At 36.8% G+C, this 17,288-nt stretch overlaps 2 protein-coding genes across 2 annotated transcripts; both read left to right on the top strand.

The window, feature by feature from the left end:
• Positions 1–788: 788 nt before the first annotated feature.
• On the top strand, positions 789–3,606 carry LOC101311568 (protein SUPPRESSOR OF npr1-1, CONSTITUTIVE 1-like). Its single transcript, XM_004298552.1, has 3 exons — positions 789–989; positions 1,208–2,782; positions 2,905–3,606. Exons 1-3 carry the CDS (start codon positions 789–791, stop codon positions 3,604–3,606), a joined length of 2,478 nt encoding a protein of 825 aa, XP_004298600.1.
• Positions 3,607–4,661: 1,055 nt separating this feature from the next.
• On the top strand, positions 4,662–16,232 carry LOC101301483 (phospholipid-transporting ATPase 3-like). The gene is made up of 27 exons (XM_004297643.1): positions 4,662–4,934; positions 5,726–5,791; positions 6,261–6,322; positions 7,050–7,131; positions 7,311–7,421; positions 7,576–7,653; positions 7,760–7,856; positions 8,028–8,134; positions 8,462–8,527; positions 9,099–9,220; positions 9,312–9,411; positions 9,501–9,578; positions 9,697–9,813; positions 10,027–10,176; positions 11,140–11,241; positions 11,524–11,666; positions 11,782–11,883; positions 11,964–12,027; positions 12,116–12,328; positions 12,496–12,661; positions 12,799–12,878; positions 13,054–13,293; positions 14,302–14,523; positions 14,600–14,767; positions 14,945–15,312; positions 15,400–15,501; positions 15,613–16,232. The coding sequence occupies exons 1-27, from the start codon at positions 4,752–4,754 to the stop codon at positions 15,908–15,910; spliced, it is 3,687 nt and encodes a 1,228-aa protein (XP_004297691.1). The 5' UTR covers positions 4,662–4,751; the 3' UTR covers positions 15,911–16,232.
• The last annotated feature ends 1,056 nt before the right edge of the window (positions 16,233–17,288 follow it).

Below are 17,288 nucleotides of genomic sequence, written 5' to 3' on the forward strand. Positions count from 1 at the left end.
AGAAGATGCAATTGACATATTGGAGGAGCTGTGGGTTTGATGGTGAGATAGCAATTGGTGTCCTCACTGCAAAATCACTTATTAAGATTACAGAAGACACTACATTGTGGATGCACGATCAAGTTAGGGACATGGGAAGACAAATCGTGATACACGAAAACCTTTTGGATCCTGGCATGCGTAGTAGACTGTGGGAGCATGATAAATTATTAATGTCTTCAAGGATGATAAGGTACATATTCCAGCATATAATAATCTTTCTACATTCCTTTTATGCAAATTCTTGGTATGTTTAGATATATTTGAGAGCCTTTCATTAGTTTCTTTTGTTTTTTTTTTTTTTTTAAATTTCGTTGAACACTGATTGCCATGTAGTAAGGGTCGTTCTCACAAATTGATGTATATCTATGTGCTTTCATTTCACCAGATGCCCTAAACTGATTGTAGAGACAGATTAACATAGCTCCTGCCAAATAAATATATGATGCATCTGTTTTTTTTTTTTTTTGTGCTTGTCTTCAATCAACTTCTTATATATAATTTTATACCTTGATTCACAATAGGGGACAAGATGTATACAAGGCATAGTCCTAGAGGACCTAGACACTGAATGGAAATTGAATGGTCCAAAGGATCTAACCGGCGACAAAATTTCTTGGAACAACTTTCAGAGTAGCCCCAATTTTACCTCTGCTATTACATACTTAAAGGAAAGATACAAAGTATATCTTCAAAATCAAGCAGAGAAAAAGAGTCGGATTACAATTCACTCTAAACCCTTTGGAGCTATGGTCAATCTTAGGCTACTTCAGATGAATTATGTGAATTTGGAAGGGAGCTTCAAATTTCTTCCTTCTGAATTGAAGTGGTTACAATGGAAAGGTTGTCCTCTGAAATCTCTTCCTTCTGTTCTTTTCCTTCAAGGACTTGCTGGCCTTGATCTTTCAAGGAGCAAAGTGGAAAGATTGTGCAGTGGTAACAAGAATAAGGTAGGCTTCCCTTATCCGACCAGCATCATTTTCACCATTATTCTGAGAAGCAAGAGGTGTACATGACTGATCTCCAGTCTTCACTATACTTCTAAACATTTCACTTTCAGTATTTTCTTAGTGAACCTTATAGTTTCATTTCTAGTTTGCAGGTACCATTTAGTGTAGTTTGGTTATTATTTGTGCTGGTATTTGATAGTAACTATACCATTTTCCAGGTGGCTGAGAAATTGATGTTCCTGAATCTAAGTGGCTGCAGTTCTCTAACTGCTATTCCTGATTTATCAGGGAATCATGCCTTGGAAAAGCTTATTCTTAAGAATTGTGTTGGACTAATCAAGCTCCATGATTCGATTGGGAATTTGAATACATTAGTCTACTTGAACTTGGAAGGGTGTGTAAACCTGGTTGAACTTCCAAGTGATGTCTCCGGCCTGAGAAAACTTGAGAACCTAAACCTTTATGGTTGCTCACAATTGAAAAGACTGCCAAAAAACATCGGAAGCATGGTATCACTAAAAGAATTTGTCCTTGATGAAACTTCTATTGAAAGTCTACCCGAAACTATATTCCATCTCACAAAACTTGAAAAGCTCAGCTTGAACCGGTGCAGAGCCCTGAAAGGGCTACCTGAGGAGATTAGTAAGCTGTGTTCTTTGAAGGAGATCTCCCTTAATGAATCCGGTTTGGAAAAGCTACCTGATTCCATTGGCTCTTTGGCAAACCTTGAGATACTAAGTTTGTTCTGGTGTAGTTCACTGACCACTATTCCTAACTCCCTTGGTAACCTCAATAACTTAATGGAATTTTTTACTTACGGTACTCCAATTGAAGAACTGCCATTGAGTTTTGGTTTATTATCAAACTTGAAGGAATTATCAGTAGGACATGGTCATTTTCTGCAAGCACTACCAGATTCCATTGGAGGACTAAAATCACTGGTTGTGTTAAAGATAGATGAGACATCAATCACAGGTCTTCCACAAGAGATTAGTGCCTTGAAAACACTTGAGAAGCTTGAGCTAAGGAAATGTAAATTTCTTAGATCATTACCAGAATCAATTGGAAGCGTGAGGGCACTAACTTCTATAATCATTACTGCAGCAGATATCACCGAGTTGCCTGAATCCATAGGGATGCTGGAAAATCTTACCATGTTACAGTTGAACGGGTGCAAACAGTTCCGCAAGCTCCCAACATCAATAGGACAGTTAAAGTCCTTGAACCGATTGCAGATGAGGGAAGCAGCAGTGACAGAACTACCCGAAAGCTTTGGAATGCTTTCTAGTTTGATGGTTTTGAGCATGGCGAAGAAGCCTCAAAATGGGAAACATATAGAAGAAAACTTTATACTTCCAGCTTCTTTCTCAAATCTGTCCCTGCTGTATGAACTGGATGCTCGTGCTTGTAATATATCTGGTGAAATTTCTGATGATTTCGAGAAGTTATCATCACTTGAAACTTTGAATCTCAGCCGTAATAGTTTCTGCCGCCTTCCAGCCAGCCTGAGTGGCATGTCCGTGCTCCAAAAACTTTTATTGCCTCATTGTAAAAAGCTCAGGTCTCTGCCTCCGCTTCCTTCAAGTTTGAAAACGGTGGACATTGCAAACTGTACTGCATTAGAACGTATCTCTGATGTTTCCAACCTGGAAAACTTGACTGAGCTGAACCTTACAAATTGTGCGAAAGTTGAGGATATTCCAGGTCTTGAATGCTTGAATTCCTTGACGAGTCTCTTTATGACTGGTTGCAACGCTTGCTCGTCAGTTGTTAAGAAAAGACTCGCAAAAAAGGTCATCTCTCTATCTGTCTCACTATACACATAAATGGCTTATAAATTTCCTTGTATAAACATGCTGAGTTTTCCAGAAGGTTTAATTTTTATTTTATTTTATAATTTTAAATTATATTGCAGAGCCACTTGAGGAGAATTCGGAGTCTTAGCATGCCTGGAAGCAAGATACCAGACTGGTTTTCTAAAGATGTGATTACATTCTCAGGACGGAAAAACCGCGTTCTTAAAGAATTGATTATAGGTGTTGTAGTTTCTCTCAACCATCAAATACCAGATGACCTACGAGAAGAACTCCCTGCTGTGGTAGATATTCAAGCAAAGATCCTCATACTGAATTCTCCTACCTTCACATCAGCGTTGGCCTTATCTGGAGTCCCCAATACAAATGAAGATCAATTTTACTTGTGCAAGTATCGAAATAATCAACCTTTGGTATTCCAATTGAAGGATGGTTATACGATACATGTAGAAAGGAGAGAGCCACCTTGTGTGAAAGGGGTGGAGCTGAAGAAGTGGGGGATTCATTTGGTGTATGAAGGTGATGATGATTACGAGGGGGACGAAGAGTCACTGAAAGAAAGCCATCAATCCCTTTCAGAAAAACTGGCCAAGTTCTTCGGCTCTTTTGATGATGAAGAAGCTGACTTCACCTCCGGTATTGAACAAGATGATTGCATTTCTGCAACTAGAGATGGTGAAGATGAAGGATTGCCAATGGCACAAGAAATTAGAGAAAGTGAACAAAGAATATGGTTACATCATGATCGCCATTACTTCGTTTCTTTCTTCCTAGTGCTTTCTCTCTCGTCTTTCTATCTTTGAGTTGGTTGTATTTGTGGGTGTGATACATGACTTTTACTGAGTCGGTTGTATTCTTCTCCTAACAATAAAATTCAAAGGCTTAAACTCCTCTGATTTTAAGAGCGCCTTTTTTTGTTATACATTTGTTTTTCTTGAAAATTTTTATATGCATAATTTATACTGTATACTAAAACTGGGTTCGGCTTTAAACAGTACCCGTGGGACCGAAATGACGGTTCTGTCTTTGTTTTTTTGTTAAATTACAACTCTTACCTCTGGGGTTCAAATGACGATTTTGTCATTTTTTTTGTTTAATTACAACTCTGCCATTATGGAACCGAAATGATGGTTCTGTCTCTGTTTTTTTGTTTAATTACAACTCTTACCTTTGGGGCTAAAACGACGATTTCATTCTTGTTTTTTTTTTAATTATAACTTTGTCATTGAGAAACTTTCATGAAATGACTGAATTACCCTTCGGTTGTTTTCCAATATCAATTTTGCCATCTTCTTACACGTTGAAACCCCGCAATTCGACGTGGGTACAAATCCTAATCTTAATTGTTTATAATAATTCATCTGTTTGACCATTATGTTTCTATATTATTTTCTCTAATTCTGATAATTCATATATGTCAATATATGTATATAAACATATACGTTTGTGTACTAAAGATGCTCTCTTGGTTTTCTTCCGTTATCGACGCGTATGTCTTAAAATTTCTTTAATTTGGCGAAAAATCAAACGTGAGGGGGTAGTTAAAGTGTTAAACGGCTCTGCCAACCGCCTTTAGTGTCCAAATCAACGACAAAACGACGCCGTAGGGCGATTACTACACAATTCCGCACACACAAAGGCCACGCTCCCCCTTGGCGCGTCACGTCAACAGTCCATCTGCTTAATTAGCTTCTAGATACGCGCAGTGACGCGCGCACGAGAAAATTACTCGGCCGAAGAAATCAAATTCGCGGTTTATAAGAAAAAAACTGAAATTAAAATTAAGAAAAAAGAAAACGGGTTTTTGAGAGGGCGTTGAATCCGCACACACTTCTCTGGTTTTTCAGACGGGTCCGTCCTAAACCACCAAAGAAATCGGAAAGCCGCGATCGGAGAATCTTCGCCGGGAAACGACTCGTCGCCTGCGTCCGGATCGGGCCGGGAAAACATGAGCGGGTGGAATCGGCCGTCGAGATCGAGGCTCGGAAATCGCAACTTCACGCCGCTCGAACGAACGTCGTCGGCGACAACGACTCAGACGGTGCGCCTCGGACGAGTCCAGCCTCAAGCGCCGAGTAACCGCACCATTTACTGCAATGATCGCGAGGCCAATCTCCCCGTCAAATTTGCGGTTCGTGCTCTCTCTCTATATCTCCGTTTTCTTGTTTTCCGTTACTGTTCTCCGTTTGGTTGCTGGAAATTTAGGGCAAGAATGACGAGAAAGCGTTGAAATTTCCGAGTTGTTTGATTTTGTTTTGGTTTGTTGCACGTCGTAGAAATTTAGGAGTTTACTGAAGTTAGGTTGATGAGATTGAGAGTTGTAGGATTGATAAGGAGAGGCGTAGGATAGAGGAATATGATTTGGTTTGGTTGCTTCTGTGGTGTTGAGGATATTTCGATTTTCGGATAATTTTTATGCTTAGGTGAAGGTTTAAATAAATAATGCTAGGCAACAAATTTAAGCTGCATTGTTTTTTAGTTTTAGAATTTGTAGTTTCCACTCAGTATTGTCTATGGAGGCTTCGGGAGGGTCCTGTTTTGCCTGCCACTCTTTTCCGCCTAATAGTCAGCTGGTTGACAACCAGAACTGTGTGCTTGCTACGCTCTTTCTGTGTGTTAAAAGTTTTTCGTACTGGAGGTTGGATGCTACTGTCTATGGTTTATGATACAGCGTTTTCTGTTTTCTCATATACCAGGGTTTATGAGCATATCTTAACTAAGATTCCGTTAATTCTATTTCGCTCATAGATGTTATACATATATGAATTTTAATTCATTTTCTTGGTGTGGACATTAACAATGTCTGTCAATATGTGGTATCTGTGGTTTTCCATATGTCTTGTTATTTACTGCTTTTATCTGACTCCATTATGTAATATGTAGTTGTAATCAGTATGATTTACCCTGCTCTAATTGTTCCAGGGGAATTCTATATCAACTACAAAGTACAACTTCCTTACTTTTTTGCCTAAAGGACTCTTTGAACAGGTAACTTATTTGTCGATGAATGTGATTATGTTGGACATTATTATATGCTGGACCAGGTAGTCAGAAGTGTCCCTTCATTGTTGGTGTTGAAGCTCTATATCTCCTTTGATTTTATGTTTTAAAGATCATTCTCTGTTTCTCTTTTTCTTAATTTTTTTTTTTTTGGCCCTGTCTATTCTATACTTCCGTAATCTAGTTCTTCTGTGTTACTATGAATTGCTTATTTCTCAGAACAAAAAAATAATAATAATAAGCAGTATGTATAATGTAATTTGAAAGTTTAGATAGTTAGGCTTCACATGACAATTGCCACGTGTTTAAGTATTGTGTTTATTTTAGCTTGCCTTAGCACTTGGAAATGGTTAAACTGATTAGCTTTCTGATGAACCTTTGGTTTGCTTTTTAGCTATTCCTGCAAACCTTTTATTTTTGCTTGGTCCTGAGAAACTTTTGTGCTTTTCACTGACAGTTCAGGCGAGTAGCTAACCTTTACTTCCTTGGAATCTCAATTTTATCAACAACACCAATCAGGTATGCTAATGTGGTACATAACTTATGTGGATTTGTTAAGGAGAAGTAGCTTATTTACTAGAATAACAACATTTAAGCTCAAGTAGCACCTTTACCTTGTCAACCTGACCAGAATTGATGTTATTAAGAAAACAACATGAACTTGGCAAAATTTAACACGACATGGCTGGAGTAGATGCTTTGCTTGTCTGTCATATATACCTTTCTTCTGATTTATTCAAGATTCTTTCAATTGAAAAATTCAGATGTAAGAGTATTATTTATATTATTTTTTTCTCTCAAATGTGTATTTTTTGGGTGGGAGGAGGGGAGGAATGTCGATTTATTATTTTGTTATGCGACAATGCTAACATAATCATATCTTAATAAGCTGATAATACGTTTTAGACTTGTATATTAAGCTGTTCAATATCTTGCTTTCAACGAAGCACATATCAAACGGAAACCTTGTTTTTATCTGTTTCCAGAAAACAAAGATTTGGATCTCATATCTTATGATTTTTCTTAAATTCATCTTCACACTCGTATAGCAGTAACATTGCCCTCAATTTTTATCATGCTCACCCGTTTTTGCTTCAATTGAACACTCTCTTTTCTTTTGTTTCTTGATTTCAAGAAATTTGTTTGGTGGTACAAATATGCTTGGTGCTGATCATGATTGATTTAACCTAAAGTAAATACTCTTACAATCTTTAGCATAGTTTACTCAAGTATTTATAATCTGCAGTCCCGTTCATCCAGTAACCAATGTGGTACCCCTAAGTTTTGTGCTTCTTATTACTCTTGGAAAGGAAGCATGGGAGGATTGGGTGAGTACACTTGCTACTAATAACATGCAGCCTTCATTTCAATATGTCCTCTCTATCTATCTATCTCTCTCTCTCTCTCTCTCTCTCTCTCTTTATATATTTATATATATCCTCTCTTTTCTGTCTCTCCAAGATCAAGTTTTAATCTTGTTTCTTTCTTCTTTAATTTCATTAAACAGAAGCGTAGACTGAACGATATGACGATAAATAATAATTCAGTGGATGTCTTGCAAGATCAAAGGTGGGAAACTATTCCTTGGAAAAGGTTACAAGTTGGAGATATTGTCAGGGTGAGGACACTGCTACTTATTATATTGTTTATAAAATTTATTTGATTTTTATTTTATAAAGACTTTTACAGTTCTGTAAGGTAATAGTTTTAAACTGTGGTATGATGGATGATTTTAATCACTATAATTGAATCTGATTTACACTTGGCTATAGATTAAGCAAAACGCATTCTTCCCAGCGGATCTGCTTTTTCTTGCATCTACCAACGCAGATGGTGTCTGCTACATTGAGGTTTTTGATCCTTTTATCTTTTTCAATGTTGAGAGTGAATATTTTATTCATATATATTGGACAGGCTCTCCCCTTTTCGCTGAAAAAAAAATTTCTTTTGTTGCAGACTGCAAATTTGGACGGGGAAACTAATTTAAAAATCAGAAAAGCATTGGAAAAGACTTGGGATTACTTGACTCCTGAGAAAGCATCTGAATTTAAAGGTTTAGTATTCTGGTTAATGTACTCATCATACAGTCCTTATAAATGCACGTTGATATACTTGGTGTCTGTCAGATGGTGATTGAAGTACTCATGTGACGTGGTGGTTTTTATATCAATGGCTCAACTTATGTGTAGTCTCAATTTAATGGATACTCTATGCCAAATTGCAGGAGAAGTGCAGTGTGAACAACCTAACAATTCACTGTACACTTTCACTGGCAATCTCATTGTTGACAAGCAGACACTACCTCTCTCTCCTAACCATCTTCTACTTCGTGTATGATATTTATTTCTCATAATTTACTTTCGTTTTTTGTATTGTACTTGGTGAAATTGTCTAGAAGGTAATTTTGAAATGGCTACACCTGTTTGCTGCAAATATACATATGCATCCCACAAGAGTAGTCTTTTATGAATGTTTGCAATAGAGAATATTATTAGTTCTGTTATGTGGTTTGCCTGAACAGTTTTTCTAAGTGTAATAATAGTGCAGTGATTCTCTGTATTGTTGAACTAATATGGTTGTGTATTTTGTTTGATGCTGATTCGGATTTTGACTGTACTTAATTGGTGAAACTGACCTGGCTTACTCACTTATTTTCAGGGATGCAGCCTCAGGAACACAGAGTACATAGTTGCGGCTGTTGTATTTACAGGTCATGAAACCAAGGTATCATAGAATTTATTTTGATAAATGGAACATTCGTAGTAAAGAATGAAATGTATTGAAATAAAAAACTGACTATAGTTGTTTCTTACCACAAATTTGTATTCAAATCCTTGATAAATGTTAGTTAGTGGACGGATTTCTTTGTTTATTGGTATTTTTGTCTCTGTAGATGTTGTGACTCTGATTTCCTTTCTTAAAAGTACTTCTTTGCTAAGGCACTACACATGCTCTTACCTTCCTCTAAGTTGTTTGCCTTTGATACTTCCATATTCAAGGATATCTGGTCCTTTGAATGTTTTAGTAAACTTAGTGGGTATAAGAAGCTATTTTGAGTCGTTTCTAATTGCAATGTATGTTTCCATTAATTCTCTTGTCATCTCTGTACTTGAACTTTCCTCTAAGTTGTTTGCCTTTGATGCTTCCATATTGAAGGATATCTGGTCCTTGGAATGTTATAATAATAAAGTTAGTGGGTATAAGAATATCTTATTAATTATAATGCATGTTTCCGTTAATTCTGTCATCTGTCCATACTTGTCAATTGATGAGATTTTGATATTTTTAATTGCAGGTTATGATGAATAGCATGAATGTCCCTTCTAAAAGAAGTACATTAGAGAGAAAACTGGACAAACTTATCATTGGCCTTTTTATTACTCTCTTTTGTATGTGTCTGATTGGAGCCATAGGCAGGTACGGTGATTTTTGTGCTTCATATTCTCCCCTTCAAATTCTTTTTTGAGTGTTCCACATGGTGATGTTGGTGCTTTATGAAATTCTGCAGTGGTGTATTTATCAACTACAAGTACTACTACTTGGGTCTTCGTGGAACAAAAGGAGAGGACTCCTCATACAGCTCATTTAACCCTGATAACCGTTTTGTGGTAAACATATGGAATGATTGCTGTAGATAGTATTGGATTCCTTTTCAATTAAATTGGTTTGTAGTATTTATAATTTGTTGGTGTTGTAGGTTTTTATGCTGACGATTCTTACCTTGATTACTCTATACTCGACAATCATCCCTATCTCTCTTTATGTTTCCATCGAGGCAGGTTTCTTTACAATTTGCCCTTTTAAAAAAAATAAAAATGATCCCTATTTATTTATATTTAAATGTTATAATTTCTGTGATGTTTCAAGTCATTTAATTTTGCATGCAATTTCAGATGATCAAATTTATTCAGTCCACCCAATATATCAACAATGATTTGCGTATGTACCATATGGAAAGCAATACCCCTGCATTGGCTAGGACTTCGAATTTGAATGAGGAACTTGGACAGGTAATGGTTATTGGCTTTGTAATTAAGAGGACATGTTTCATCTTCATAATATTTGTGCTATTACCATAATCAGTATGTCGTCATCTTTATCAGCATGATTATTTTAGAACAATTGTTCTTCATATGTTACTGAATAACGTATTATTAAGTTCTCTATCAATTTGATACCATAACTGCTGTTCATCATGGGTGATGCTCTTATCATTTGGTCAGGTGGAATACATCTTTTCTGATAAAACTGGAACTTTAACAAGAAACTTGATGGAGTTCTTCAAGTGTTCAATTGGAGGAGAGGTCTATGGAACCGGCATCACTGAAATAGAAAGAGGAATAGCACAAAGAAATGGTATAAAACTCAATGAGGTACGTTTCTCTCTCTCTTTGTGAATTGCCAACCAGGTGGTGTCTGCTTTCTTATTCTTCCATCTGTCATTGATTCACCCACATAACTAGAAAAAAAATCCATAGTACATAAAAGAATGAAGCAATTAACTTCCACTTGGCATATATTAATGAGGCAAATTGTTTTTTCTCTTTTTCTTTTCATTGAAGTAACAACTCATCTCGGTGGGAAAAACACTCTTTCTCTTACATAAGAAACAATACTCTAGTTAAGAATTAAACATAGGAGTTTATAAATCACAGAGACAATAGAGAACACCAATTGCTATATTTTGAAATCTCCTTCCTAGCTAGAGTTTGCATTCATGATTGAATCATGTGGTTTGTTTTGTGCACCCATAGCAAATCTTACATATATTCTGCCGTGGCCCTTTTTATTAACAGTACATGCCAAACAAGTCTGTAAAATTTAAATCTTTGTTGAGAGGAATTGTTAATTTAGGGCTTGTCTACTCTGGAGGTGAATAGCTCCTCAATGTGAGATGAGGTAAGCGAATTGGGAAAAATCTTAAAAAGTTAAGGTAAAATAGGAAGTTTGATGAAAAAACTAAAAAGAGAGGTCTAAATATCAAATTTGGAGGTCTTTTTAGAATCACCCTATAGTTAATTATGTGTAAATTTATGTTAGCCTGTGCTATATTGCCAACTTGGTTGATCAGTTGTTCTTGCTTAAGTATGTATGAACTAGATTGTTAGTCTGGCTCAGAGTGAAATATCTGCTCAGATACTGATATATCCGCCAATATTTGTCTTTTGTCTGGGGGTTGATATTTTATTCTCCCAAGAATGCCCATGTATCTGTGTGTAGCCACTGTACCTAGATTTCATATTTGATGCTGGCGAGAAGAAATATTAATGTATAAATAAATATTTGATTGGACCATGCTTCCTATTAATGAAATTATGGTTTTAATGTTCTTATAGGAGTACAATTCCAATACAGATCATGAGAAGGGATTTAACTTCAATGATTCCAAGCTTATGCGGGGAGCTTGGAGAAATGAACCTAATCCAGATATCTGTAAGGTAGGTTTAATATTTATTAGGAGCAGCTTGGGTTTTCCTTATATATACTTGGTTTGATCTGGGGTTACTTGTACCAGGTATATTATTGGGCATGATGGTTTTCCTTTCCTTATTTTTGGGATTTAGATAGTTATTTGTAGTTGTGCATATCTCAATCTTTACAATATAGTTTTAGAGCTTTAAGGAGTTCATATCTTTTGGTCTCTTCTAACTTTTTATGTTCATGCCTCCTGTGAGCATTCATATGAAGTTGTGATACTGATAGTTACCTTTCTTTTGTAGGAATTTTTCAGATGCCTTGCTATATGCCATACTGTACTTCCTGAGGGTGATGAGTCCCCTGATAAGATCACGTATCAAGCTGCATCCCCAGATGAATCTGCTTTGGTCATTGCTGCGAAGAACTTTGGTTTCTTCTTTTACAGGTTTGGACTTCAGTTGTGTCCTATTGTCACTAGGGGTGTGAACCGTACTTGTCCATTTCTTCAAGTGCATGCATGAAGCCTGTATTAAAGTAGGAGTATGTTCTCTTTCTCTCAGGCGTTCACCGACTACTATATGTGTTCGAGAATCTCATGTTGAGAAACTTGGTGATGTCCAAGATGTGTCTTACGAGATTCTAAATGTCCTCGAGTTCAACAGGTCTGCTATGTTCTTGAATACTCTTGTGATTCATGGTTGTTTGTCCTATGCATTAATTGCAATTTTTGTTGCATAACTAGTACAAGGAAGCGTCAGTCTGTTGTATGCCGTTATCCAGATGGCAGGCTTGTCTTGTACTGCAAGGTAATAGATTATTGAGTCTTTATGTTGGTTGAAATTGCTGGTTTGCTGGCCGGTAAGTAACATGGTATCACAAAACTGCTATTAACAGGGAGCTGATAACGTGATCTATGAGAGATTGTCTGATGGCCAAGACGATCTGAAGAAAGTATCAAGGGAACACTTGGAACTATTTGGGTCTTCTGGATTACGTACTCTTTGCCTGGCTTATAAAGATTTAAGTCCTGATATGTATGAAAGCTGGAATGAGAAATTCATTCAGGCTAAGTCCACTCTACGGGATCGTGAAAAGAAGCTGGATGAGGTATCTTTTTTCGATACTAAAAGTTTCCCATTTTCTGGTTTCAGTCTGGACTGTATAAGTTATTTAGTATTATTTTTTTACCTTGAATTGTAGCTCAGCTCTTTTTACCTTGAAAAGTAGTAAAATTGTATATCATATAATGCAAGTTAATCTGATATTCAATGAAGGTGGCAGAACTCATTGAGACTGATCTCACATTGATTGGATGTACTGCTATTGAAGACAAGCTTCAGGAAGGAGTACCTGCTTGTATAGAGACTCTTGCTAGAGCTGGTATCAAGATTTGGGTGCTAACAGGAGATAAGATGGAAACAGCAATAAATATAGCTTATGGTATGTGGTATCTTAATAATTGGTGTTTGTTTGTTGCCCTTCACCCTTTCATGTTTGAATGTGTCATTTTTTTTACTTTTTTAACTGTCTTCTCTATGCTATTATTCATCTTTTTAAATTTTTAATATTTTCTGCAGCATGCAATTTGATCAATAATGAAATGAAACAGTTCATTATCAGCTCAGAAACTGATGTTATCAGGGAAGCTGAGAACAGGGTAAGCTAAGAGCTATAGCTTACAACCGTTCTTACAACTTTTAGTTTGTAGAATATGTCAGAAACCTCTAGTTTCTTGAGTTTTCTATTGCTGTTCTTCCAAGTCTATAAAAAGAAACATAGAAGTTACTTACTAACACAGTATTTGGTCTTGTTCATCTGGATTCTGCTGTTAGGGTGACCAAGTGGAAATTGCACGTGTCATTAAAGATGAAGTGAAGAAAGATCTGAAGAGGTGCCTTGAGGAAGCACAGCAATATCTTCGCACTGCATCTGGGCCAAAATTAGCACTTGTAATAGATGGCAAGTGTTTGATGTATGCCTTGGACCCAACTTTACGAGTGATGCTACTGAATTTGAGCTTGAATTGTAATTCAGTTGTTTGCTGTCGAGTTTCTCCTTTACAGAAAGCACAGGTGAACTTTCTAGTATTATTTAAACCTTACATCATCTGTTTAAGCCATAAGGAGATGCATTTTCATAAAAGCTGTATGAACCTCTGCTTTTTGAATCAAACAAGTGACTGGCTGGTCCTTAGTTAAGTTTGTTACTTTCTTTCTATACTAATCATATAACCCATTGGTCGGAAGTATGTTTTGAAGTTTTGCCTTAATTGTGAAATGAAAAAAGGGCGATGTTCAGAGTAATGCTTCCGATTAAAAGTTGATAACTTATTTCCTCACGATGTATGGTTTCTGGCAAGCAAGCCACAAAATGTTTATGTAACTGTGTCCTTATATGTATGCGTGTATGTATGTTTGTGTATGTATGTATGTATGTATGTGTATATATTCTTGATAGCTGAGAACACCTAGTATTGCTGAGACTATTAAAGCAGAAGTTTATCAATAGTGAATCCTAAAGCCACATCTAATACAACTTATTAAACTATGTCGGTTATTTAGTTTAATTTTCAAGGGTACGGATGACAAATGTGCATAGTGATATATATAGATATATATATTGTGTGTGTGTCTGTGTCTATATGAGTTTAGTAAGATCTGTGTATGTACATATACATATACATATATAGATATACAGTCTGTCTCTGCTACGGACGTCCGCACCGTTTTACGGTTCGGATTTTCGTCCGTACGGCGCCGCGCCAGGGCGCGCCTCCAACCCAGCCAACTCCAGCAGCTTCCCCGACCACTTTCCATCCCCGGTGAGTCCGCCGAATTCCAATTTTCCGGCCAGATCACCCAAAACTTCAAACAAAGTCAATCTGGCCGGAAAACTGGAATTCGGTGGACTCTCTGGGGATGGAAAGTGGTCGGGGAAGCTGCTGGAGTCGGCTGGGGTGGAGGCGCGCCCTCACCGACGCCGTACGGTGGCGAACGGACGAAAATCCGCACCTGAGAAAAAATCTATATATATATATATATATATATTTCTGTGCATCTCAGATTTGCTACTGTTGTCAGGTGACAAGTATGGTAAGAAAAGGTGCCAAGAAAATAACACTCAGCATTGGTGATGGTGCCAATGATGTGAGCATGATCCAAGCTGCTCATGTTGGTGTTGGAATAAGTGGGCAAGAAGGGATGCAGGCAGTGATGGCTAGTGATTTTGCTATTGCGCAGTTTCGTTTTCTGACTGATTTACTGCTTGTCCATGGGCGGTGGTCTTATATCAGATTATGCAAGGTTTGGTTCCATGTTCTGAAGATTACTTGTATCTCATGTGTTTTGCAAAATTTACAAGTCTTATGGCATTTTTCAGGTCATCACATACTTCTTTTACAAGAATCTTACATTCACTTTGACACAATTTTGGTTCACCTTTTATACTGGATATTCTGGTCAAAGGTTTTATGATGATTGGTACCAGTCACTATATAATGTCATATTCACAGCCTTGCCTGTGATCATGGTTGGGCTTTTTGACAAGGTATTGTGTCCCTCTTACTTCATAATGCCGAATTGTATTAAATTAATGCTTCTTTTTTTTTTCTTTTTTCTTTTTTCTTTTTTCTGTAAATGTATACAGGATAGATGCATGTCATTGTTTCATCTCTACATTCATTAATTTGTCTATTTACTGTTGTTGTCTTGTGGTCTTTATCAGGATGTCAGTGCAGCCCTTTCCAAGAAGTACCCTGAACTATACAAGGAGGGAATAAGAAATATGTTCTTCAAATGGAGGGTCGTGGCAACGTGGGCATTCTTTTCTGTTTACCAATCTTTAGTCTTCTTCTATTTTGTGACTAGCTCCAGTCATACAAGCGTGGATCCATCTGGCAAGATGTTTGGACTTATGGATATCAGCACGATGACATTCACTTGTGTTGTAGTAACTGTCAACTTGCGTCTGCTGATGAACTGTAATTCAATCACAAGGTGGCATTATATTAGCACTGGAGGAAGCATTGCGTTATGGTTTATATTCGTTTTCATATACTGTTTTGTAGAAAGTTCGGTGGGTCTTCGTTCCTTGTCCAATAATCATAGTTTGCCCTTGTTGATTTCCAATCTTCCGTCAAATTTTAAAATGCTAACATTTTTTTTCTTAATGCAGAGGAGTGTTTATCAGGTCATATATGTCTTGATGAGTACATTGTACTTCTACATGACACTTCTTCTTGTCCCCATTGTTGCGCTCTTTGGCGACTTTGTTTACCAAGGGTAAGAAAATAGCAATCTTTATTGCACTTGGTCAGTGTTTGGTTCTGAAATGAGGGTATGAACTGGTTTTGACTACATTTTGTGAATTAATCTATTGTCATCTGGATACAGGATGCAAAGATGGTTCTCCCCATACGATTATCAGATAATTCAGGAACTTCACAGGGATGAGCCAGAAGGTAGGAGCAGGGATGAGTTGCTGGAAATTGGAAACAACCTCACCCCTGCCCAGGCGAGGAGCTACGCTGTAGCTCAACTCCCACGAGAGATTTCGAAACACACTGGGTTTGCTTTCGACTCACCTGGATATGAATCATTCTTTGCCAGACAGGTAGGTGTATATGCCCCTCAAAAGGCATGGGATGTTGCTCGGAGAGCCAGCATGAGAAGGACAACAAAAAAGACATAAATTGAGAAAGGGAAAAATATTATTTTTGTATAAATTTTTGTTTGGACAGTGAGGGTAGGAAAAGTTGTACATTAGTTGTGCCATATCCTTAGTGTTAGTTTCGTTGATGTATTTTTCCATTCATATAGTTCCACCTTTGGTATCTGCTTCATGTCTTCGGGAGCTGTAGTTGTCTCCTCCGGGTTTGCCCCGATGTACATACACAAACTAATTAAGAGCAGCATTTTTTCATAGTAGGTAGGGTAAAACTGTTTAGACACATTTGTATCGTTTTATACATTATTTGGTGGAAAAGTACGAGAAGTATGATTTGTTCCGCACCATTTTGATGTCAGGATTTTCTTTTGACGGCCAAGTGACGTAATATCTTTCCAAGAACAAGAACAGCGCAAGAGAGATCTTAAATTTCGAATAGAGATCTTAAGAAGGCTTCTAGTCTCTAGGGTCATGATGAAAATTGATAATAAATAGAAGATCACAGGTTCACCAAACGAGCAAGAACGAAGGAAATGAGTGAAAAAGAGGTATTAACATTGAAAGAACTGAAAAAAAGGTGTTAACAAGGTAGTGTTGGTAAGTTTCTCAATTTGATCCACATCAAAAGATTGTTTTCCACATCAAAAGAGTGTGCACTAGAGTCACTAGACCTGATATAAAGAATTTGAATACACATCAAAAGAGTGCGCTCAACTTTATGAGAAATTTTAATAAATAACCATTTCGGTTGAGTTGATTTTTAACCATTTTTTTACAAAAAATTGAAACCTAACCACATAAAAAATCAAAAGTTTCAAATACCCTCATAAATTTAGCTCTATTTCTCAACCATGTTCAAATGTTTTTACTGGATCTCTCTCCCAGCCTCAACATTTTGAGATCACCCTCATATATTTATCACAATTTTCAATCTCTTCTTTTTCTATTTAACTTACTTTGATCAGTTTCAAATAATTTTGATTAATTTGATTAGGTAGGTGCCTTTACTTTCTCCTAATCTTAGGATTCGATTGAGACTTCAACTTCTTCTCTGTCTAGGTGAAGTCAAAAGGTGTTGGTTATGGTCTTTTACTTAATCATCTTGTAATGATAAGATTTACAAATAACTCTCTGAAATGGATTTATGGCTTGTAATTCAATTGCATTCCAAGTGAGGAAAAAAACATAATATGATTGAGTCATATAGGAAGTTGGGGGATTGATGGAAGGTGGTGATGAAGTCTTTGTTTCATTTTATATGCACCACAAATGAAAGTAAAAGAATGGGGAATCCAGATTATGAAAGAATATGAAGACCAAATGATCAATAATCAAGATAACACCACCATTTCACCAACATATCTTGTTTTATAATGCAAATTTAAATTAGAGGGTAATTAAG

The sequence above is a fragment of the Fragaria vesca genome, linkage group LG4, assembly GCF_000184155.1.
Source record: "Fragaria vesca subsp. vesca linkage group LG4, FraVesHawaii_1.0, whole genome shotgun sequence".
Taxonomy (NCBI): Eukaryota; Viridiplantae; Streptophyta; class Magnoliopsida; order Rosales; family Rosaceae; genus Fragaria; species Fragaria vesca.